The sequence below is a fragment of the Hyla sarda genome, chromosome 1 (assembly GCF_029499605.1).
Source record: "Hyla sarda isolate aHylSar1 chromosome 1, aHylSar1.hap1, whole genome shotgun sequence".
Lineage (NCBI taxonomy): Eukaryota > Metazoa > Chordata > Amphibia > Anura > Hylidae > Hyla > Hyla sarda.
In genome coordinates, this window is record NC_079189.1 from 575,652,276 (window position 1) to 575,678,816 (window position 26,541).

Genomic DNA, 26,541 nt, shown 5'->3' on the forward strand with positions numbered 1-26,541 from the left:
TATACTTTGTTTAAAAAAAATGAAGTTTTCTATGTTTTATTTGCGCTTAAAAAGGCTCAAGAGCACATTTCCCCCCAACTCATTCACAGACTATGGACCAAAGTCCAAACACAGGAAGTGCAGCCTGGAGTGCTGAGGGGGGGTGTCCAGTCTCATCCAATCATAGCTCCTCTCACACATAACTGCCATATGCTGTTGGTTGGACACACCCACCTCAGCACTCCAGGCTGCACTTCCTGTGTTTGGGCTTCGGTGCAGTCTGTGTATGAGTTGGAGGAAAATGTGCTCTCGAGCTTTTTTAAGCACAAATAAAACATAGAAAACTTCATTTTTTTTAAAACAAAGTATATTAGAAATATTTTTTATTTACCATAAGGAGTGCAATAGCAAAAATTCGTTTTAATGAGAGTCACCCTTTAAGCATGTATTAATTGCCAGAGCGGGTACAATCTGATTTTTCACTTTCACAGCTGAATTACCATTTTCATGTACAGTGTTGGTGGTTCCCAGGTCTACACCTGATAGTCCTGGGTACAAAAATTATCTACTGTATATATTTTGTCGATTTTTAAGGGGTACTCCGGTAAAAAAAAAATATTTTTATTTTTCAACTGGTGCTAAAACGTTACACAGATTTGTAAATCACTTCTATTTTCAATTCCTAATCCTTCCAGTACTTATCAGCTGCTGAAAACTCCAGAAGAAGTTGTTTAGTTCTTTCCATTCTGATCACATTGCTCTCTGCTGAGTAGAGCAGAAGCAAACCTCTTCTGCTCTGGACTGTTACTGACACGGACAGAGGTGTCAGCAGAGAGCACTGTGGTTAGACTGGAAAGAACTAAACAACTTCCTCTGGAGCATACAGCAGCTGATAAGTACTGGAGGGATTAATTTTTTTTTTAATAGAAGTAATTTACAAACCTGTATAACTTTCTGGCACCAGTTGATTTGTAAAAAAAAATTGTTTCCCACTGGAATGCTGTAGGGGAATATAACTTATCCTCAATTCAAAGGATAGGGGATAAGTTATAGATCACAGGGGGGGCTTTGGGGTGGTCCGACCGCTGGGACCCCACACGATCTCCTGTACGGGGCAGTCCACAAGAAGGGGGCGTTCCGCCCAACGCATGATGCCATAGAGATACATGGAGGGGGCGTGTCTGCTGTACTTCCTGCGATTGCAGGGGTCCAGTGGTCGGACCCCCCGCAATCTATAACTTATCCCCTATCCTTCGGATAGAGGATAATTTATATTCCCCTACAGTATTCCTTTAAAGCAACTGCATGAATATGATGAAATAATTGCTTCTCCTTCCCTACAATTTACATTCCCGCTCTTCTCCTTCATTTTCGGTAAGTAAAGTGTTCTTATTTTCGCAGCGGCCTTTAATTGCTGTAGATTAAATGAAACGGCTTCCTTGGGATGATTTGCAAGGGCTGTAGTTTTGCAGCGCTTACAGAAAAGCAAACCCTGGATCTGCCTTTTATTAGCCATTCTGAATAATTGACAGTAAACGTGACATTAAAAGGGCATTATACCTTGAAACAACAGAGAAAGATGCAGATTTGATGAGCTGGAAGGCTGTGACAAGCTGTTGTAGGAATCCAGAGCGTCACCACTCTAATCTTCTGGAAGGCACAGGCTGAGGGGTGGATAAGGTTTGCCTGGGCATAATGGCTGTGGGTGAAGGTTTCTATTGCCTCCGAGACATGGACATAAAAGGGTCCCCTTTTTTTCTTCTATGTCAGTGTTTCCTAAACAGTATAACTCCAAGTGTTGCAAAACTACAACTCCCATCAAGCCCAGACAGCCTTTGGCTGTCTGGGCATGCTGGGAGTTATAGTTTTGCAACAGCTGAAGGCACAGTGGAAGAGACGCACGGGTCTATGTACTGTGTCTGGTATCATTGCACATCCCCATTCTTTTGCACCTACTAAAGAGTCAGTCATTTGGACTTAAAGGGGTACTCCACTGGAAAACTTTTTATTTTTTTTTATTTTTTTTTATCAACTGGTTCCAGAAAGTTAAACTGATTTGTACATTACTTCTATTTAAAAATCTTAATCCTTCCAGTACTTATCAGCTGTTATATGCTCCACAAGAAGTTCTTTTCTTTTTTAATTTCTTTTCTGTCTGACCACAGTGCTCTCTGCTGACACCCCTGTCCATATCGGGAACTATCCAGAGCAGGAGCAAATCCCCATAGCAAACCTCTCTTCATCTGGACAGTTCCTGACATGAACAGAGGTGTCAGCAGAGAGCACTGTGGTCAGACAGAAAGGAAATTCAAAAACAAAAGAACTTCCTGTGGCGCATATGTGGTGGCCCAGTGCAGGAGTTTTTTTACCCCATACCCTTGCTGACCTGTCAGGCAGCCTCCCTGCAGTGTGCCCTGGGCCCCCCCGGGCCTGTTCTACTGTGATTGTATATTATCCCCTATGTTATGTATATAAGAATGTTGTATCTTTAAGAAAGGTTAACATGTGATCATCAGTTGTCATGTGAGTTGTCATGTGATTGTTACCCAGGAGGTATCCGTGATCAGGTGACTTAAGGGTGACCAATGGGACCTAACCAGAGTCTCCACCATAAAAGCCCTGGGAGGAGTCTCTTCACTCTCTTAGTTCCTGAGTCTTTGCTGAGGTGCAGTTGAGCCTAAGAATTTGTCTGGAGTCATAGGATCCTCAAGTCAAGTCCTGCAGCCACAAGCTACAAGTCTACAGGTAAGCTAAAGTCACAGCTTAGTCTGTCTCCAATCAAGTCAAGTCAGTCACTGTCATCTATTGTCAAGTCAACGTGGCCTGCATTAAATTGTCCAAAACCACTGCAAGTCCCAGCAAGCCCATAGGTCTCTGAAGTCACTGGTCACCTCTGTGTGCCTTGGCTTCTCTGTATAGACTGTACTATCTGTCACTCAGTAAAGCTACCATTGTCCGTAACTTGGCGTCGGAGTCATTATTGACCCCTGTGCCTAGCCCAGGATCCAGCGGTATACCTTCGGGTGGTATTGAGGATAAACCACGCCCTGGCGTCATGAATACAAGAGGTTAATGCCATCTGCCCCTAAGGTAATTCCATCTGCCCTGTATCACATTCTCTACAACACATATAGCAGCTGATAAGTATTTGAAGGATTAAGATTTTTAAATATAAGTAATGTACAAATCTGTTTAACTTTCTGGCATCAGTTGATTTAAAAAAAAAAAAATAGTTTTCCACCGGAGTACCCTTTAAACCACTACTGAGTCATCTTGGCAAATCAGAAACATCAAATAGGAAGTCATTCCCCCATTTGTTCCCCAAACAGTAAATACCTCCCTTTTGTTCCCCAACCCCTTGTAGTTAACAAAGATTGCCACTTGGAGATCTCACTGGAAGCGCCTGAATAATACACAGGTACAGAGCCAATACAGAGGAAGGAAGCAAAGTCCAGTGTTCCCTGAGAAATCTTGGCATGTTTCAGGGGTGCTACCCCTTAGTCATAAGCATCAATGCTTATGACTAAGGTATAACCCTCTCCAAAATGTGCCATGCTTTCTCCTGCCTTGTTTGAGCTGTATATACCTCCCTGTTTCTAAGATGTTTTTACCGAGAACGCTTGACTTTTCTTCCTTATACCCCCTGCAGTTAGACCCATTTTGTACCCTCCAAACAACAATAAGAACTCCTTTGCTTCATCAAACTTTCGAATTTTCTGACTAAATAAGTGAGAAATATAACTAGAAAAAAAACACCACTGCCTACTGTTCTCACACCAAGCCACTGAGTCCTCTTCAGGACAAGGCCTGGTGCGGGCGGTGCGATACAATGACACGCAGCCTGCGTCACGACACTGAAGTTCTTAGCTGTGAAGATTCAACAATGATTGGGCTCTATGGTCTGTTCATCTTTTTTAACTGTGTATGCATCCTAAAGAAGCAGATACAGTAAAAAGTATCTCTTGCCCAAAAAATAGTGCTGTATATGACTCGCGTAGCAATTTTGGGCAACTTCTAAAAATTGTATTTAAATCTGGCCATACACATATGTGTAAGAATTTCTTTCTAGGTTGGAGTAGAAACGTTCCTTTAGCCTCCTGTCCTGGTCATGTCTGAGATCTCAGTATTGATCCCACATATATTTATACAAGGCTATTGGGTCAAACCTTAGCTATCTTTTGGCTGAGGATCATCTGGATACTGTAAACCAGTGGTTCCCAACCAAGGCCCACCACCATTCCATGTTTTTTTTTTACTTATTCCATTCCAGCACTCCATGTACTGTCTATGGTAGCACTGGAGATTTCGAGTGTTATACTCGGGTATCTCCGGTACTATCATAGATAATGGAATTCTCCTTTAACCAATTAGTCTGTTGTCTTGGAGGGTGCAAGGACCTGAAGGAAACCCATCGAAACACAGTAGAAACTCCATGTAGATGTTGCTCTTCCCCCCAGTAATAGATGCTGAGCCACATTGCTGCTGATCTTGAGTGAATCCAAGAGTCCCAAAAGTCATGAATAGTTTTCAGTCAGAAGTTCTATCAGTGTTGAAGAAGATTCTAGGCAAACAAGAAAAGTTTAAGGTCCGCTGGGTTCATAACATAGTCTTGTTTTTCTTTTGGAACCAGTTGCATATTGTTGACCTGATACCTGAGGTTCCTCATAAGATCTCATCAATAGTGATACATTAGTAGAGTAGCCGATACTTGGGTAGAGGTTGTTGGTTGTGCCTGTCAAATGTATTGTTTCCTTATTTTAAGTTGTATTCCTAAAATTTATAATGTCTACTGTAGTCCATTACAATGCTTCTCTGTGTTGTAGTGTGAACGTTTTTCCATTGAGCTAAAGGCGCATCAACCTTTGGAATGGCCTTTCAACCAAAACTGTTAAAAGTAGACCAACGATGAACGTCAACACGGAGTGTCCAATGAAGAGGTACAACTGAAGGGAAGAAAACATGATAGATTTGTGGGTTAGTTTCAGACTTAAAAAGGAACCTGTCACATTGAACATGCTCTCTGTGCTGCAGGAGGAGCTCAGCATATTGATGTATGTAGACGACGTGTGCAAAAGGTTTCAGTGGAAGAAACAAGCTATTTATTTAAAGGGGTACTCCGCTGGTCAGCGTTTGGAACAAACTGTTCCGAACGCTGGAGCCGGGAGTGACGTCATAGCCCTGCCCCCTCCTGACACCACGCCCAGCCCCCTCAATGCAAGTCTATGGGAGGGGGCGTGCCAGCCATCACGCCCCCTCCCATAGACTTGCATTGAGGGGGCGGGGATATGACGTCCCGAGCTCCTGGCTACAGCGTTCAGAAGAGTTTGTTCCAAAGGCTGAGCAGCGGAGTACCCCTTTAAAGACTTCCTTATTCTGGGCTTAGAAGTTTAGTGGGTGGTCCTACTCTGTGATTGAGAGTCTTTCAGTGTACAGTGTACATGGAGAAAAAAAAAACTGTCGCCGCTAGTTAGGACCGGCCACTGGACTCCTAAGCCCAGAATGAGCAGGAATTTAGGTTAGTGAATTACAACTTCTATATACTCTTTTTTTTTTTTTTTTTTTTTTTTTTTATAAAGCTAAATATCAGTCTGTTTTGGGAGAGTCAGGAGGCCCTCGTACAGAATAGGCAGTCCAACCAGGTCTGACCAATCCTTTTTTTCCTGGCACCTTTAGAAGCTGCATTGGAATTGAACTTGTGAATCCAATTTAATGGTGACCATACAATAAAGGGGTACTCCGGAGAAAAACATATTTTTTTTCTTTATCAACTGGTGCCAGAACATTCAACAAATTTAAAAATCTTAATCCTTCTAGTACTTAGCAGCTGTTGTATGCTCCACAGGAAGTTCTTTTCTTTTTACATTTATTTTCTGTCTGACTACAGTGCTCTCTGCTGACACCTCTGTCTGTCTCAGGAACTTGTCAAGAGCAGGAGCAAATTCCCATAGCAAACCTATCCTGCTCTGAACAGTTCCTGACATGGACAGAGGTGTCAGCAAAGAGCACTGTGGTCAGACAGAAAGGACATTTAAAAAGAAAAGAACTTCCTCTGTAGTATACAGCAGCCAAGAAGTACTGGAAGGATTACGATTTTTTTATAGAAGTAATTTACAAATCTGTTTAACCTTCTGGCACCAGTTAATTTTAAAAAAAATTGTTTTTCACCAGAGTACCCCTTCAATAGCAACTAAATCCTGTTACCATGTGATGTGGATTAGGGTATGTTCACACTTCCGCACAGTGAACGTTAGCATCAGTGTAATAGGTCTTCCGCGAGACCCGTTCACACTGTGGAATTTCAGCAGCGGACAATTCCGCCGCTGAAATTGTTCCACGCAAAGAAAGAACATGTTCATTCTTTGCGCGGAAGTCTGCTTGCTCTGCACCAATGGTGACGGCGCAGTGCCGCGCAGTCCTACCACCACCGCCGCCGGCTGCCAGTCTGAATCTCTGCTCGCTGAATTTCATGAGTGGAGATTCAGCGACATATCCGTAGTGTGAACATACCTTTAGGGTGTCCTGACCTCCTTTTAAAACAAGGAGAATAGTTTAGGGTGTAACGTGCTCCATCCTTTTATTGGAGAGGTAAGCCGCTGCCAGAGGAGGTGTTTGACAGCTGCATACTCCATGCATGTGTATAGGGGAGTCAGAAAAAAAACTGCTTTCAGCTCAATAAAAATGTGGCCAACAGCTATCTAAACTCTTATCCGGAATTGGGAACTTCCATGCCCCAATGCCCCCTCTGTCCAAGTGCCATTTATAATACACCTCGTGACAGAGGGACCTTTGGATCCATCAGGGCCCAGGTGTCACTCATACATTTGTCCTCCCTATAGTCCCATCGATAATAAGCACTCACCATGTTAATATCCTGATAGTGAAAGAGCGTCTCCTGCAGGCCACAGTACGTGATTATGATGAAGGGATGCGCCAGATAACCGGCATAGCTTGTCTTAGATAGGAAGCTCCATGCACCACAAGACAGCATTGTATTTAAGAAACCTTGAGAGAGAAAGTGATGTCACACTTCCATATATAGTCTGGACATTATGCAGCACGTGGTAAGTAAAAATTATATTGCATGATAAAAAATGGGCAATATTAATAATTCTATTCATTTTAGGTCACTGGACATATGTATAAGTCTTCCTGAAGGTGGGAAATGAGATGATCTTATTGGCAAAATAACAGCACCATATAGTACGTAAATGACCCCATATAATGCTCATATAATTCTATAACCGTGATCTACAAGGACCAAAAGAACAGTGTTATATAATATACACTATCTGGCCACTTTATTAGGTACACAATGCTAGTACAAAGATGGACGCCATTTTACCTTCATTCTTCATGGCATATGTTCAATATTTCATAGTATTCAGAATATTGTGCAGACTAGATAGGTCAAATGGCTCTTATCTGCTGACACATTCTACGCTTCTATGTTTCTACAAGGTGCTGGATACATTCCTCAGAGATTTTGCTCTATACGGACATGATGACATCACACAGTTCCTCCATATGGACATGATGACATCACACAGTTCCTCCATATGGACATGATGACATCACACAGTTCCCCCATATGGACATGATGACATCACACAGTTCCTCTATATAGACATGATGACATCACACAGTTCCCCCATATGGACATGATGACATCACACAGTTCCCCCATATGGACATGATGACATCACACAGTACCTCTATACGGACATGATGACATCACACAGTTCCCCCATATGGACATGATGACATCACACAGTTCCTCCATATGGACATGATGACATCACACAGTTCCCCCATATGGACATGATGACATCACACAGTTCCTCTATACGGACATGATGACATCACACAGTTCCCCCATATGGACATGATGACATCACACAGTTCCTCCATATGGACATGATGACATCACACAGTTCCCCCATATAGACATGATGACATCACACAGTTCCTCCATATGGACATGATGACATCACACAGTTCCTCCATATGGACATGATGACATCACACAGTTGCTGCAGATTTGTCAGCTGTACATTCATGATGAGAATCTCCGGTTCCACCACATCCCAGCGGTGATCTATAGAATGAGATCTGGTGACTGTGGAGGCCATTGGAGTCCAGTGACCTCCTTGTCCTGTATGAGATGATGTCATGTGACATGGGGCATTACCCTGCTGGAAGTATCATCAGAAGATGGGTCCACTCTGGTCATAAAGGGATGGACATGGTCAGTAACAATGCTCAGGTAGGCTGTGGTGTTTATACCATGATCAATTGGTACTAAGGGGCTAGAGCTGGGCGGTATGACCAAAAATGCATATCACGGTATTTTTGCAAGTTATCAACAGCTATCTAGACTCTTATAAGGAATTGGAAACTCCCATCCCCCAATGCAATATGTATTACAGCTCCAAACCCATTCATATAAAGCGCCGGCGGCCCGCATTTCATTCATATAAAGCGCCGGCGGCCGCAAACTCCTTCATTTAAAGCGCCGCCGCAACTCATCTGCAGCTGATAATTCATTCGAGGGGGGAGGGGCCCAACCGGTATTGCGGTATGGGAAAAATTCATATCGTGCAGGGAAAAAATTTCGGTATTCGGTATGAACTGGTAAACCGTCCAGCCCTATAAGGGGCCAAAGTGTGCCAAGAAAATGTCCCCCACGCCATTACACCATCAGCCTGAACCGCTGATACAAGGCAGAATGGATCCATACTTTCATGTTGTTTACACCAAATTCTGACCCTTCCATCTGAATGTCACAGCTGGAATCAAGACTCATCAGACCAGACAACGTTCTTCCAGTCTTCCATTGTCCAATGTTGGTGCCTGTGTGAATTGTAGCCTCAGCTGACAGGCCCCCGTTGTGGTCTTTTGGTGCTGTAGCCCATCTGATTCAAGGTTGGACGTGTTCTGCATTCAGAGATGGTATTCTGTATACCTTGGTGGTAACCATTGGTTATTTAAACAAGTCTTCCCATTCTCCTCTGACCTTTGACACCAACATGGTATTTTCCTCCACACAACTGCCACTCATTGGATATTTACTCTTTTTTGACAATTCTTTGTAAACCCAAGAGATTGTTGTGCATGAAAATCTCAGTAGATCAGCAGGTTCTGAAATATTCAGATCAGCCTGTCTGGCACCAATAACCATGTCACGTTCAAAGACACTTACATCCCCTTCCACATTCTGATGCTTGGTATGAACTTCATCAAGTTGTCTTGACCACATCTACATGCCGAAATGTGGAGTTGCTGCCATGCGATTGGCTGATTAGCTATTTGAGTATACAAGCCATTGAACAAGTGAAGCTAACACATAGCAATACCATGCAGTTTTTAGCCAATCTAATCTACAGCTGACCATACACCTTAGACACGTTGGGCCCAACCCCACCATTTTTTTTTACCTCCATATCCTTCACAGCATAGAACAAAGATCAAACCAAGAGCCACAGCCCATAAAGTGCGATGAAGTCCTTGGTAAAGTGCGGCCATGATGGAGTAAGAACTAGGAGTGTCATCCAAAACAAAGGCAAGTGTAATGACTACGACCATGATGACCAGGGCACACACCCATCCCAAGACAGCCTGTGCCTATGGAAGAAAAAGGCATATAGAATTAATTATTAGGCAAGAAACCTAAATCGGACTTAAATGGTAACTCTGGTGGAAAACATTTTTTTTTTTTATCAACTGGTGCCAAAAAGTTAAATAGATTTGTAAATTACTTCTATTAAGAAATCTTAATCCTTTCAGTACTTATTAGCTGCTGAATACTACAGAGGAAATAATTTTCTGTCTGGCCACAGTGCTCTCTGCTGACAACTCTGTCCATGTCATGAACTGTCCAGAGCAGCATATGTTTGCTATGGGGATTTTTCCTGCTCTGGACAGTTCCTGACATGGACAGAGATGTCAGCAGAGAGCACTGTGGACATACAGGAAAGAAATCCAAAAAGAAAAGAATTGCCTCTGTAGTATACAGCCGCTAATAAGTACTGGAAGGAATAAGATTTTTTATTAAAAGTAATTTACAAATCTGTTTAACTTTTTGGCACCAGTTGATTAAAAAAAAAGTTTTCCACCGGAGTACTCCTTTAAGAACTGTAGGCCCACCAGGGCAAATGCCTCTAGGGGCCATAACCAAGCTATTTGGTCATGTAGATGTTAAGAACATGATAAAGAGTTTATTCACACGGCAGAATTTCTGCCTCAAATTAAAGCCCAATAGACTTCTATGGGATTCCGCACTCCCATTCACACTTCTGAATTCCGCATGCAGATTCCACACCAATTGCGCACAAAATCTGCAAAAGCCAGAAACCACCCAAATGAATGTGGAAGCGGAATTGCTGCGGATGTGCAGAAATTCTGCCATGTGAAGAGACCCCAAGTCCTCTGTCATCAGTGGACATAGAGGTCATATCATTGTATGTCTGAAGAATCTAATAGGGCTTTCTTCTGTTATAAGTACCGTATTTATCGGCGTATAACACGCACTTTTTAGGCTAAAATTTTTAGCCTAAAGTCTATGTGCATGTTATACGCCGATACACCCCCAGGAAAGGCAGGGGGAGAGAGGCCGTCGCTGCCCGCTTCTCTCCCCCTGCCTTTCCTGGGGTCTAGAGCCCTGCTGCCGGCCCTTTTCACCCCCTGGCTATCGGCGCCGCTGCCCGTTCTGTCCCCCTGACTATCGGTGCCGGTGCCGATAGCCAGGGGGAGAGAAGCGGCGCCGACAGCCAGGGGGAGAGAAGGGGCAGCGGCACCCATTGCCGGCGCCGCTGCCCCGTTGCTTCCCCCCATCCCCGGTGGCATAATTACCTGAGTCGGGTCCGTGCTTCTGCAGGCCTCCGGCGTGCGTCCCCGGCGTCGTTGCTATGCGCTGAACGGCGCGGCGCATGACGTCAGTGCGCCGCGCCGTGCATAGCAACGACGCAGGGGACGCACGCCGGAGGCCTGCAGCAGCGCGGACCCGACCCAGGTAATTATGCCACCGGGGATGGGGGGAGGCAACGGGGCAGCGGAAAGGCAGGGGGAGAGAAGCGGGCAGCGACAGCCTCTCTCCCCCTGCCTTTCCTGGGGGTGTATCGGGGTATACACGCGCACACACGCACCCTCATTTTACCATGGATATTTGGGTAAAAAACTTTTTTTACCCAAATATCCTTGGTAAAATTAGGGTGCGTGTTATAGGCTGGTGCGTGGTATACCCCGATAAATACGGTATATATTGTACCATTTATATTTTTCACCATTTTCAAGATATTTGCTGCCAGTGAATGGAAATATCTTATTAGTGGCGGTGGAGGGATCTCATAGTCCACAGTGGGTCACTTTTACTCCTTTTATGTATTAAAGGGGTATTTTAGGATTTATTTTATTTGACTGTGCTATAAGGGCTGTAAAGTAAGTATAGTTCCTAATATACTGTCTGTACCTGTGTTTCATGGCTGGTCTCACAATTGTTATGTTATCTTTGCCCCGATGTTCATTTTTAGCAGCATAAAAAATGACTGTTTACTGCTTTTCCCAGATTGCAGTGCTGCCTGAGACATTACATCAAGAGTCAGGTGTTGAAAGCGAGCCTGTTTGGGTGGATCGACCTCTGGAGGGGAAATTTTTCTCACAGAGCTACAGGGAATTAAAGGCTTATTCCAGGAAAAAACTTTTTTTTATATCAACTGGCTACAGAAAGTTAAAAAGATTTGTAAATTACTTCTATTAAAAAATCTTAATCCTTTCAATAATTATCAGCTGCTGAAGTTGAGTTGTTCTTTTCAATCTGGCAACAGTGCTCTCTGCTGACATCTCTGCTTGTCTCGGGAATTGCACAGAGTAGTAGAGGTTTGCTATGGGAATTTGCTTCTAAACTGGACAGTTCCCGAGACACGTGTCATCAGAGAGCACTTAGACAGAAAAGAACAACTCAACTTCATCAGCTCATAAATATTGAAAGGATTACAATTTTTTAATAGAAGTATTTTATAAATCTGTTTAACTTTCTGGAGCCAGTTGATATATATATAAAAAAAAGTTTTTTCCTGGATAACCCATTTAAGGTTTAGAGCACAGCATACAAGGCAAGGCAGCTCAGGTGTGCTTCAATCGATGGAGTGACTGAGGGAGAAAAGTGACCTCACACTTGCAAACAAGGGATCCTGGGACTTGCAGTTGGACGGAGGGAACTTCAACAGGAAACAGCCATTTAACAAGAAGAAAGCAGCTGTGTTCTGGTGGACTCACAAATCCCTAGACAAGCACGGATCCTACCGAAACATGTCCATTACTGTCTGGTAGTTAAGTTCTAAATTCACCTTATGGTGGATAAGCCCTAAACTGGTGCCAGAAAGTTAAACAGATTTGTAAATTATTTCTATTAAAAAATCTTAATCCTTCCAGTACTTATTAGCTGCTGAATACTATAGAGGAAATGGTTTTCTTTTTGGAACACAGAGCTCACTGCTGAATCACGAGCACAGTGCTCTCTGCTGACATCTCTGTCCATTTTAGGAACTGTCCAGAGCAGCATATGTTTGCCATGGGGATTTTCGCCTACTCTGGACAGTTCTTAAAATGGACAGAGATGTCAGCAGAGAGCTCTGTGTTTCAAAAAGAAAAGAATTTCCTCTGCAGTATTCAGCAGCTAATAAGTACTGGAAGGATTAAGATTTTTTAATAGAAATAACTTTCTGCCACCAGTTGATTTAAAAAAATAAAAAAAAAGTTTTCCACCGGAGTACCCCTTTAAGCTGGTTATAGATGGTTGAGATAACCAACAATGACATCTTGTGCTAATAATATATACCGTATGCCCTTGGTAATAAAATGTCTGGTCTGTACTGGTGATAATGTCTATAGAGAATACTTCATAGCTGCTTAAAGATGAAATCTTAGATTCCCTAAAGAAAATAATTTATTTCCTCTTGTAAATTTCTATTTTTCCAGCAGTAGAAAAGGCAATTGATCAATAACTTACCCTGTTTGTAATGTAAGGACATTGCTTCTTGGCAAACATAATTGCAAGAATCATTCCGACCAAAAAAGGTCCATATCGGCAATAGGGTTTTGTGTAATATTCCACCCAATAATTCATCCGAGATTGGCTGTGAGGACGAAAGTGTATTTACATGCCATTAGCTGAAGCTTCCATGTAAAATCAATCTAATATCTATCTATTCATTTTTGATCTGTCTGTCTATCTCATATCTATCTATCTATCTCATATCTATCTATCTCATATCTATCTATCTCATATCTATCTATCTCATATCTATCTATCTATCTATCTATCTATCTATCTCATATCTATCTATCTATCTATCTCATATGTATCTATCTCATATCTATCTATCTCATATCTATCTATCTCATATCTATCTATCTCATATCTATCTATCTCATATCTATCTATCTATCTCATATCTATCTCATATCTATCTATCCATCTCATATCTATCTATCTATCTATCTCATATCTATCTATCTCATATCTATCTATCTATCTATCTATCTATCTATCTATCATCTATCTATCTCATATCTATCTATCTATCTATCTGATATCTATCTCTCATATCTATCTATCTCATATCTCTCTATCTATCTCATATCTATCTATCTATCTATCTATCTCATATCTATCTATCTTATATCTATCTATCACATATCTATCTATCTCATATCTATCTATCTCATATCTATCTATCTCATATCTATCTATCTCATATCTATCTATCTATCTATCTCATATCTATCTATCTATCTCATATCTATCTATCTCATATGTATCTATCTCATATCTATCTATCTCATATCTATCTATCTATCTCATATCTATCTCATATCTATCTATCCATCTCATATCTATCTATCTATCTCATATCTATCTATCTCATATCTATCTATCATCTATCTATCTCATATCTATCTCTCATATCTAGCTATCTCATATCTATCTATCTATCTATCTCATATCTATCTATCTTATATCTATCTATCACATATCTATCTATCTCATATCTATCTATCTCATATCTATCTATCTATCTCATATCTATCTATCTCATATCTATCTATCTATCTATCTCATATCTATCTATCTATCTGATATCTATCTCTCATATCTAGCTATCTCATATCTATCTATCTATCTATCTATCTCATATCTATCTATCTTATATCTATCTATCACATATCTATCTATCTCATATCTATCTATCTCATATCTATCTATCTCATATCTATCTATCTATCTCATATCTATCTCTCATATCTATCTATCTATCTCATATCTATCTATCTATCTCATATCTATCTGTCCATCTCATATCTATCTGTCCATCTCATATCTATCTGTCATATCTATCTATCTCATATCTATCTATCTATCTCTCATATCTATCTATCTCATATCTATCTCATATCTATCTATCTATCTATCTATTTATCTCATATCTATCTATCTATCTCATATCTTATCTATCTTATATCTATATATCTCATATCTATCTATCTCATATCTATCTATCTATCTATCTATCTATCTATCTCATATCTATCTATCTATCTGTGTCGCAGAGCTGCTTGAAAGTTCAGGTGGTTGGAATACCCCCAAGTGTCTGTCTCTATTATAGGTCTGAGTCCTTAAGTGATTATAATATAAAAATGTATTTTGTTGTGTTTTTCAGTGTTATCAGCATAAATGTCAATTGAACTGCTGTGCAAGGGTTAACTGTTTCTAACTGTAAGATCTGGTGAATAGCCACATGTCTCCTGCAGCCAATCAGGGAATTCATCCTTGTTGCCTCCCTACTCCTCTGGGGTAAGGATAAAAGCAGTCAGTAGAGTCTGGCTCTGGCCAGTAAAGATGTAACAGCTCCTGTGTCCTCTCCTCTTACCTCACTGAGGTTTTTTTTAAATCTTTTCCCACACCCTATTCTCATACCTTAAAGGGGTACTCTGCCCCTAGACATCTTATCCTCTATCCAAAGGCTTGGGGGCATGGGCGGAGCTTAATGACGTAATCGCTGCTGTTCCCAGGACTCGGGACCCAGCAGAGAGCAGCAGCAGTAACGTCACTAAACTCCGCCCATGTCCCAAGCCAGTGCCTGGAGTGAAGATACCAGAGAAGATTACAGGAGATCCCCGCCACGGACCGGGACAAGGTGAGTACCGTTGTCATCATTGTCACCTGCACTACCTGTTGGTACTGGTGTTCCTGAGGGAGACCAAACCTAACCACGCAACCAGTATCCGTGGAACCCCCTACAGATGAAAGTCAGAGCCTGGTAAGCCTAAATACAGGGGAGAAGTCTAGTCAGCATAGTCAAGTTTTTCAAGTCTAAAGTCAGCGTGGGACTGCATAATGGAGTCCACTACAAGTCCATTGTTCTGACAAGTAAAAGCAAAATGTCCAGCGCGAATATGAAGGAACTGGATATTTATTCCAATAGCCAAAAAGACAAGGAGAACATGACAAGGTAACGCGTTTCGGTCCTAAGGCTGGACCTAAGTCATACTAAGTCCATTGTTCTGTAACCTTGCATCGGAGTGATTATTTGCCCCGCGTCTGGCCCAGGAACCAGCGGTCATACCTCAGTTGGTGTAGAGGATAACCACGCACTGGCATCACGAATACTAAGAGTTAATAACATCTGCCCTTTTCCAACACCCTCACCACATATCTATCTATCTGAAAGTAGCAAGGGTGCAGGCCATAGGACCCCAGTTCCAGCAGCCAATGCCAGGTGCCAGCAATAGACCCAGCAATAAACCTGTCCTCAGGTTGTGGAGGAAATAAACTATGTTTTTCTATTTCTAGATAACCCCTTTAGGGAACGTTTACACCTACATAATCAGCTGCATAATCACAGCTGAAAACCTGCATCAGATTATGTACCTGTGAACAAACCCTAAAATAATATTTCAGTGAAGCAAAGCTGGTACTTCATTTAGGTGCAATGTGTCGGCTCAGATACGGTTTAAAAAAAATATGCGTCTTTAAAAAGATCTATCTTTATAGCGCTAGAAGCTTTACCATATCCCCTGTATAGATATAAATGATAGAATTCTGCCTGCCTGCACTTACCACTAGAGGGAGCCTACATCTGTACAAATACAAATCATTTTCTAAGCTTCCCATAGGGATAGGCATCCAGAATTTCATCATTTAATTTTACGACTGTGTAATGGAAAACGAGGGATTTTGGGCTCTGTATGGGATTAATATGGAGATCTAAGTCCTTTAAAGAATAACCATAAAATGAAATAGCACAGAACTTTTGAACCTAAGCCTGACAATGGTTTTCCAAGATAAACATTCACATAAAGCTCAGCCTCCTTTATAACAATGATGAGAGTGATAATAGAAATCATGGATTTTACCTTTCACCTCTTGGGTAACGGATTGAAAGTTTTAAAAAGTACGAAAGCAAAGTTGGGGTAATGATGCAGGCAGCGAGGGCTATGGCCGCCACTACGAACATGATGCGTTTCGCCCTACACAAGAGAATAATGAAGAGGTTATTTACTTATATTGGTTCCAATGTAATTCTTTACCTGAGCAGTACATGAGCACCACTAGTCTTTTACAGATATCTATCTATCTATCTATCTATCTATCTATCTCATAGCTATCTATCTCTATCTATCCCAAATCTATCTATCTATCTCATATCTATCTATCTCATATCTATCTATCTATCCCATATCTCTCTATCTATCCATCTATCTATCTCATATCTATCTATCTCATATCTATCTATCTTTCTATCTCATATTTATCTATCTCTATCTATCCCAAATCTATCTATCTATCTATCTATCTATCTCATATCTATCTATCTATCTATCTCATATCTATCTATCTATCTATCTATCTATCTATCTATCTCTATCTATCCCAAATCTATCTCATATCTATCTATCTCATATCTATCTCATATCTATCTATCTCATATCTATCTATCTCATATCTATCTATCTATCTCATATCTATCTATCTATCTATCCCATATCTCTCTATCTATCCCATATCTATCTATCTATCTATCTCATATCTATCTATCTATCTATCTCATATCTATCTATCTATATCTATCCCAAATCTATCTATCTATCTATCTATCTATCTATCTATCTATCTCATATCTATCTATCCCATATCTATCTATCTATCTATCTATCTCATATCTATCTATCTATCTATATCTATCCCATATCTATCTATCTATCTATTTATAAATAGAGAAATTCGTGCAGCAATGTTCAAAGTGTGGTAGGTGCTCACCGAAGGTAGACTTGGTCCAAATGGAAAGTCCCAAAATAGGTAGATATAAAGAAGTGGCAGCACTCAGGTATCCAGGTGAAAAAATGATGTGGCTTTATTAACCAAACATCATGTGCGACGTTTCGGCTGCCTCCACAGCCATTGTCAATGACTGCGGAGGCAGCCGAAACGTCGCACATGATGTTTGGTTAATAAAGCCACATTATTTTTTCACCTGGATACCTGAGTGCTGCCACTTCTTTATATCTATCTATCTATCTATCTCTATCTATCCCATATCTATCTATCTCATATATCTATCTATCTCATATCTATCTCTATTTATCTATCTATCTCATATCTATCTATCTATCTCATATCTATCTATCTATCTCATATCTATCTCATATCTATCTATCTCCTATCTATCTCATATCTATCTATCTATCTGTCTATCTATCTATATCTATTTCATATCTATCTATCTATCTCATATCTATCTATCTATCTATCTCTATCTATCCCATATCTATCTATCTATCTCATATCTATCTCTATTTATCTATCTATTCCATATCTATCTATCTCATATCTATCTATTTATCTATCTATCCGATATCTATATCTATCTATCATCTATCTCATATCTAGCTCATTTATATCTATCTATCTACTCCAAGAAAAACGGCAGCACCGGTATGGAATATTGGCGGAGTGCTATTGAAGGGAGTCTGGGTCAACAGTTCACTTGATATCCACAATATAGAGACAGCAGCACTTCCTTAGGCAAAGAGTGGGGCTTTTAATAATCACAGGTTAGTCTGATCTTGTCCTTTGTTTTAGTGAGCATAGGTGTCATTCTTTTGTGTTCCTTTTTGTTTCTTGTGCTTTTCTGTATCAAACATTTTTTTTTTTTTATCCAAGCAGTTGTACTAAAAAAAACACCAGGTTAGTCAGCTCTTAGTCTCTCCCGGGAACTCCCAGACCTCACATAAGTGCAGCCCATTGAATAGCGAAATCAAGAAAGATTGTCCAGCGGCTATCCCATTAAAATCTCTTATTTCAGATCCACATAAAAGCACAGTTCTAAAAAAAATTAAAAAATTAAAATCACATGAAAAATAGAATGGCTTGACGCATTTCAGGGAGTTGCCCTTTACTCATAAGTACTGTGCTTATGAGTAAGGGGCAACCCCCTCCTCCCCCCCCCCACCCACAAAAAAGAAATAAATGTGTCAAGCCATTCTATGTTTCACGAGATTTTTTTTGTATAACCGTCCTTTTATCTGAAATAAGAGATTTTTTATGCGATATCCTGGAACGCTGGACAATTTTTCTTGATTAAGCAGTTTCAGTCAATACTTTATTTCATGATACATTTCACATAGTGTGTATTTTATGTTCAGGGAGCCAGTAATGTTGATCACACCCTAACTGTTTTAGATTATACATATATACACATATATATATATATATATATATATATACATACACAGAGGTCAAGTCCTCAGAAAAACAGTGTGGGAACTGACCCTAGATTTCCACCAAAGGGCTGGTGCTACAGGACTCCTACTAATGGGAATGGTGTTCCTGCTGTGAAAAAAAGTGCAGGAACTCCGTTCCCATGTGTTCCTGAAGGACTTGAGCCCTATATTTTATATATATATATATATATATATATATATATATATATATATATATATATATAACACACATACACACACATTTTAAGTTCTACAGTTTATCTACGCTCCTCTCCCTGGCAAACTCACAATGTAAATTAATAACCATTTTAGTTTTAACCCCCTTCAAATTAGAAATCTGCCAATCACTTTTAATCATTATGATTGACTGAGACAGATTTGCGGCCACCTATGTATTGAAACACTTAATGTGTTTCTCTTGGTCTGCGGAGGATGCAGATGGGCTGAATAATAGAGGTAGGTAAGCTGTAATATGTCTACAATTAAGTAGTAATTGCTGTTATTAAGAGTCTTGTCTCTGAAATGAGACATCGTCCACGTGCTACAAATACACAGCAGTCGGGGGCTGCAGGGCATAACTCAATCCTGGTTTCTCAGACAAAGCTGAGCTGCCATTGCTCTGCGGCTCAGTGCTCTCTATGATCTATGTTATTAATATAGCCTATCACTGGGGAATGCTGAACCCTAACACACAGCCATGTCCACATAATTACCTGTGCCCGAGGACACACTTACCTGACGTAGAGGAAGATTATAAGTGGGGTCGTAAGATGGAATTGGAAATCAGTGGAGAGATACCAGGCCCATCCGGTGCACTGAAATAGACAAGGATGCGGCTTATTATCTCCTACTGTCTTGAGCAAACTTCTATTATAGACTTATAGAAGTATATTATAAACGGATTGAGCCCCTTTTTGCACCAATAACAGCCTGTAGTGTCCCTGTAACCAAGTTCCACCTGCAATCTATGTTAAGTTGTTGCGTGGCTGAAACAAAAACTCTTTTACCTGCAAAAGTCTGTGTATGGGCTACTGTGAATTAAGCTGCAAAACACTGCATTGCCATGAAAGCATACACCTAGAGTAGGGGTTTCACTTTGGGATTGTTTATCACAATAAACCGGCAAACAGCAAGTCCTTTCTGCAATTCTGGCTCCTCGCCAGGTTTATTAAACAAGTTTCAGGATAAACAAAAATAAACAAAACATAATAATAACACCTAGGCCGTCTAGCCACTTCACAAAACATGCCCTGACTATTAACTGGGGGGCTTTTCCCTGCCAGTTTAAACACAATAAGTACTGCAGCCTTATAAGATACAGTTCACATTTGAACATAAAATCCCATTCATACAGCCACCTGCTGTATGTTACCAGAGCCACTGCTCTCACTCCGGGAGTCCACGCTTGTGTCCTTTGCAGCCCTTGCTGTGCCCACCTGGCAATGGACACGATGCCTCCCCATCTAACAGCCACTTTTGTCTAGGTAAGAGCCCAGACTATTCTGTTTTTCTGTTTTTTAAACAGACTTCCCCTCCCTGCTGTCACACTAGGTACAATGTGAGTGGGTTAAATATTTCCATAGTGCTGTGTAAAAATAAGTGATGCCTTGGTCACATAATGCTTCCCAGCTAGATTCTGAACTGAACCTTTTAGCAGCCTATGGAAAGAGTTGAAAGAGTTCTTTTTCTAACCTCCCTGTCCCCAGAAGGCTAAACCCATACTAGTTACTGTAGCTTTAGTCTGGCTTTTGCCAGAACAACATATCTCCTACATCTGATCATGCTAGGCAGACATACACCTAGTCCAGAATATTTCTCTGAGATTTATTATCATCCAGGCCCATCCTGTCCTAAAGGCTGTTTAAGTCCAAGCCTTCTATAAGTAAGTCACTACTCTTGTGGCAATTCCAAGTTTCATCACCTGAGACAAATCTGGACTGCATGTGCAGCGATTACCGCTATTACTGTACGGAGTTTGGAAGATTTTGCCCAAAAGGTCTTCTCCAGTCCATGCTGTGAGGGAAAGGTGCTTAAAGGGGTACTCCGCCCCTAGACATCTTATTCCCTATAGCAAACTTCGCTCCGTGCCAGATGACTGGCGATGAGGAACGGAGGCTTGTGACATCACGGTCACGCCCCGCTCGTGACGTCATGGCCATACCCCCCTCAATGCAAGTCTATGCATACCCCCTCAATACATAGGCTTGCATTGAGGGGGCGTGTCTGTGACGTCACGAGCCTCTGGAGCTGCACTCAATGCTCTAAATGAACGCTGGATGCAGCAGGGAGATCGCGGGGTCCCCAGCGGCAGGACCCCCACGATCAGACATCTTATCCCCTATCCTTTGGATAGGGGATAAAATGTCTAGGGGAAGAGTACCCCTTTAAGTTTCCAGCTCCAAGAAGGAGTATCATTTAATCAGAGGAGAAGAAAGCTGAACAAGGATCCCACTGCTTAGACTTAATTTCTTCAGCAAAGCATATAGAGATGCTCCATGCGGTGGTGCCGGGCAGGAGATTGCAGGGGGTCCCAGAAGACGGACCCCCAGCGATCAGACACTTATCTAGTATTTTGTATATAAGTTTTTATTATCGAAGTACCCTTTAAGAGTAACATTCTACTCTGTACTAAAAGACTGCGTTGTATTTGGATTTGCACAGAAGGTTCAGTAAAGTTTCCAGTTGTTTCCATGTTACACAAGTGTTATTTCTGCACTCCACACCATTGACAGAAGAATTACTGGGCTCACAAGGGAACACCGCCCTGCCACATGACATCATTATCTATATTTCTAAAGGACTACTACTCCCAGCTAGCCTTCATTGTAACCTTTCCTGTGCACTGCAAGCCTCCACTCTTCTGAGAAGACATTCTTCAAGAAATTGTAATATGTCTGTGGGAATTTGTGCCAACAAAACATTTGTGAGGTTATCCATTGATATTGTTCTAGGAGTTCTGGCTCACACTCTCTAGCAGGTCATCCAAAAATGTGTTAGGTGGGGTTGAGGTTTTGGCTCTGGGCAGCACCTCAAGTTCTTTATCACCAAACGCATCACCCCATAACTCTATGGCCCCTGCTATTTCTCAGTATTGAAAATTTTCCTAAAAATGTTTAGTAAATAAATCCCTGGGTTGTCCTCTTCTGTCAATTTGTAGAAAATTTTCCTGGGCAAGCTAGTGAAGAAAAATATGATCACCATCACAGCTCCTATATGGCTTGAGTAGAGGATTTAAAGGGGTACTCTGCCCCTAGACATGTTATCCCCTATCCAAAGGATAGGGGATAAGATGTCTGATCGCGGTGTCCGGTAGCGGGATCCCCTGTGATCTCTGGGCAGGCTGACTGGGGTGCCATGTCAGAGATTGCGAGGGGGAGGGGGGGGGGTCCTAGGGGCCGGACTCCCATGATCAGACATCTCCAAAGGATAGGGGATAAGATGTTTAGTGACGGAGTACCCCTTTAACACTGTATAACTAGAAGAGCAGCATGAGGACTATAATAGGAGCCACTATGGTTGCCACAGTATACTTTTAGCACTTTGACAGTAGGGAACAAATCAAATTGTCTCCTAGTGCATTCAGCTCCTATGCAGAGCTATGTGTCTCCAGGGCCGGCCAGATTTGTTTGTAGTCTGTTACCACAGAGTTACGACATAGCTCTGCATAGAAGCTGTATACACAAAATGTTATCATAATATTCATATTTCTACAATATTTTTAAAAAGATTGAGTGATTCTGAGACAAAAAAAATTGATACTTACAGAATCTGAAACTGACACAAAGTTGGTGATTAGCAGGACGTTTGCCCACCACACCCGCCTGCAACTGTCCCACTGATGCTTGGGCAACTCCCAAAAGGCACCCCATTTCACCAATGAGATCAGTCCAATAGATATAGGAATGAAAGCCAGGTGGAGAGGTTGTATCCTAGAGAGAGAAAATCATCAATGACTCAACAAGTCTAACATTTCTCCGACAAGTCAACGTCAGTCATAGGACCATACACTTGTGCCACAATCAGGCAGTGTCTATCCCGTTTTAGTCTAAAGATATTTTGTTTCTTAGATTATTCTACTAGGGGGAAGCTGTAGAGCTTAATAAAACTGTTTTTTTTTATTTTTTTATTGAGCTTAGTGGGAACTGTGTAAATCTGTGCTCAGGGGTTGCCCCCTTTGATACCTTGGGGTGTATGGATGTCTTAGAATAGGGACTCTCTCCCCCCCCCCCCCCCATTAGCCAAAGATAAGTTGTTTTGTAGTTGTCCATTAAGATAGCTTTAAACGGATTGGTTGGTTGGCTATGGAAACGTCTTTTAAATTTGGTCAGTTTTTATCCTCCATCTTGGAAGCCCTGTTACAATACTTGTAGAAGCCTTTTGAAAGGTCTTGAAAATAACATTCAAATCAAAATTCCAGTAAAGTGTTAGAGAGGCACTTACCTCTTTATCCTTCTGAAGACATAGTTCATCATCATGGCCAAAGATACTTCCTGCCCAGAATTCTCAGTTAAAATTAGAAATGACTTAGCTCCCAGAAATCCACTAAAAAAAACGACAAAAGTTATAGCCTGTTAAATGCATGTTCATCAGTAAGCGTCCAACCTCATTCTTAAAAAAAAAAAAAAAAGAATGACATTTAAAAACATTTTTGAATAAACATATGTGATAAACATATGTGAAGTGTAGCAATTGTGCCACAACATGCCTCTGGCACCTGAGCAATAGTGTAGTTTGACTACTAAGTGAAGGTATCTGCTACTATTCATATCCTGTGTTCATGTGTTTAACCAGAGCCTGTTACCTGACTCTGCCTCTGCCTGATCCTGTTGTACCTCACTGACCTCCTGTGCCTGACCTTGATTGTCAACCATGCCTGTACTCTTATCTAGCTTACACCACCTGGCTGCACCTGAGCTTCTCAGCTCTGCTGCTCTACAATATAACACCAATTCAGCTTTTGCTGTGATACCACCATGTACAGCATAGACTCGCCCCTCCCGTTTGTATCCCCAGTTCTTGGCACCAGGTTGTCCTGGCCTGCAACCACTTAACAGGGACCTAGTATCTCCATGCAGCTGTAGTCCAGTTTCTGCATCCTTAAGTGGAATAAAGGGTAAAAAACAAAAGGAATACTTAGACTCCACTCTCAAGTTTGGCCCTAAGTGAAACCGATAAGTGACACAGTAGGTCCACACTCGTTGGGGTGTTACACATATCTTTTTGCATGTTGGCACATTTTCAGACACATCACTACACCACAATTTGTAAGCCTAAATGTAATAATCAGAGCGCTCACATACTCTGATCTAGTGGTCTCCAAACCGTGGTTCTCCAGACTAGACCACTGCTCCGATTATTAAGGGGGTGATAAAATGAGGAATGGGACATGAGGTCAAGAAATGGCATATGAGGTCAGGCTATAAGGTCGGGATATGTGGACAGAACATGAGGACGAGATATAGGGATGAGATACAAGGATGCAATATGAGCTCTGGATATGAGGATGGGATATGAGGTCAGGATATGAAGTCAGGATATAAGGACGGGATATGAGGTCGGGATATGAGTACGGGATATGAGGAAGGGATATGAGATCGGGATATGAGGATGGGGATATGAGGACGGGATATGAGGACGTGATATTAGGTCTGGATATGAGGTCAGGATATGAGGTCGGGATATGAGGATGGGATATGAGGTCGGGATATGAGGATGGGGATATGAGGACGGGGATATGAGAACGGATATGAGGATGAGATATGAGGTCGGGATATGAGGACAGAATGTGAGGTCTGGATATAAGGTCAAGATATGGTACGAGGATGAGAGCATCATTGTTGCTTTTCCTCTCTTACGAAGTTTGGGTAGGAAGACCTAGCAGTGCCAGGAACTCAGCTAATTATGAATAAATGATGATAAAGTAATACATGTAACAGAATCAGTAAGAAGAAGTAAAGTTTTTGCTTAGTTTCTTAACTTTTTCATCTAATTATATCTGTATGTAACCTGAATGGTATTTAAAGGTGAACATACCCTTTACAAATGAAGCCATGATCCAAGGTACCTGAGACAATGGCAGTGGAGTGAGATTTATTCCGGTTGGTGTTTACTCTTCTATATGACAATTAATGGCCTCTAAAAATTACATTAACTTTCCAAGTGGCAATTTAGATTTATCAAAATACCATCTTGAATCCCTCAAGCGTTGTCACCTGGGAGAAGGCCCCAATTAAGCCCTCCCTCTGCGCTTACATTTGCTTTCCTTGCAGCCACTATTTGCTGATATTTTAGGTTAGATATTATCATTTTACATGTCGTCATTTCCCCTTCTATAACAACAGGACACATTGAGTTCACTTTTCATCCCCTTATCGAGGAAGGGAAGGAGTCCGGGCACAGCTTAACCTTAGTAATTGGAGTCTTTCTAACCAGACGCTGAGGAGCAGGAGGGTTCACTTGCAAATTTCAACAACTGTGAGATCAGACGGGGGCATTGTGTCTCTAGAGAAGTCTGGAAATGTGGCTCAGGAGGAATTAAACTCTTCAGTCTTAAATGCTACGTTTATAGCAGCTTTTACGACTCATTTAAACATGGGCAATGTAAAACATGGTGACGTCTAAAAACCAGCCGAGCTGCCTGTTTATGGTGCGTAATTGAAAGGGGCATAAAAAAGACTTATTCCCTAGTCATATAAAGTATAAAACCATATAGAGTCATCTTGTTAAAAGAAAAGAAGTTAAAGGGGTATTCCGGGCAAAAACATTTTATCCCCATCCAAAGGATAGGGGATAAGGTGTCTGATCGCGGGGGGCCTGCTGCTGGGACCCCCCGAGATCTCCCTGCAGCACCTGCATTCTGTGCGGGGCTGCATCTTCAGTTTCGGGAACCTCCGGGTTTCTGGGACTGGGGACGTGATGTCACACCACGCCCCCTCCATTCATGTCTATGGGAGGGGGCGTGACGGCAGTCACGCCTCCTCCCATAGACATGAATGGAGGGGGCATGGCGTGACATCATGTCCCCAGTCCCGGAAACCCGGAGGTTCCCGAAACTGGAGATGCAGTCCCCACATAGAATGCGGGTGCTGCAGGGAGATCGCATAGGGGATAAAATGTTTTTGTCTGGAATACCCCTTTATAGGTCCCTGAAGTAATGTAGTCCAGGTAACAACCAACTCCTAAAAAAATGGGAGATATCACAGAAGAATAGGCACATATTCAGGGTACAGCACCAGGATGTTGTCTATGCTGGAGCCTGGGAGTTGAGAGTAGAGGAACAGGGAGAGGTGAGCATTTGCACATTTAATTTAGATTTAAAGGGGTACTTTGGGGGAAAACACTTTTTTAATTTTTTTTATTAACTGGCGCCAAAATGTTAAACAGATATGTAAATTACAACTATTTAATAAATATTAAATCCTTCCAGTACTTATCAGTTGCTGTATGCTCCACAGGAAGTTGAGTTGTTCTTTTCTGTCTGATCACAGTGCTCTCTGCTGACACCTCTGTTCATGTCAGGAATTGTCCAAATCCTCATAGAAAACCTTTCCTGCTCTGGACAGTTCCTGACATGGACAGAGGTGTCAGCAGAGAGCGCTGTGGTCAGACTGGAAAGAAAAACTCAACTTCCTCTGTAGTATACAGCAGCTGATCAGTACTGGAAGGAATAAGATTTAACTTTCAACCACCAGTTGATTAGAAAAAAAGTTTTCCACCAAAGTAACCCTTTTAGGTCTGTATGTAGGGGGTGGGGTCTGTTTTTTTTTTTCTTATATAGGGGGAGGT

At 41.4% G+C, this 26,541-nt stretch overlaps 1 protein-coding gene across 4 annotated transcripts in view; it reads right to left on the minus strand.

Moving 5' to 3' along the window:
- Positions 1–3,327: 3,327 nt before the first annotated feature.
- The window catches only part of LOC130294531 (O-acyltransferase like protein-like), a 57,565-nt gene continuing 34,351 nt past the window's right edge, over positions 3,328–26,541 (minus strand). For 2 of the 4 annotated variants that reach the window (XM_056544466.1, XM_056544483.1), the window contains 8 exons: positions 23,197–23,298; positions 22,520–22,685; positions 19,492–19,571; positions 16,390–16,503; positions 12,983–13,109; positions 9,414–9,600; positions 6,839–6,981; positions 3,328–4,922 (listed from right to left, as the gene is read on the minus strand). In XM_056544466.1, the coding sequence (XP_056400441.1) occupies positions 4,824–4,922; positions 6,839–6,981; positions 9,414–9,600; positions 12,983–13,109; positions 16,390–16,503; positions 19,492–19,571; positions 22,520–22,685; positions 23,197–23,298 (1,018 nt within the window). In that variant the 3' untranslated portion in view covers positions 3,328–4,823. Of the gene's footprint in view, positions 4,923–6,838; positions 6,982–9,413; positions 9,601–12,982; positions 13,110–16,389; positions 16,504–19,491; positions 19,572–22,519; positions 22,686–23,196; positions 23,299–26,541 lie in introns of those variants that run through there. The other 2 variants (XM_056544475.1, XM_056544492.1) reach the window with 2 other exon arrangements.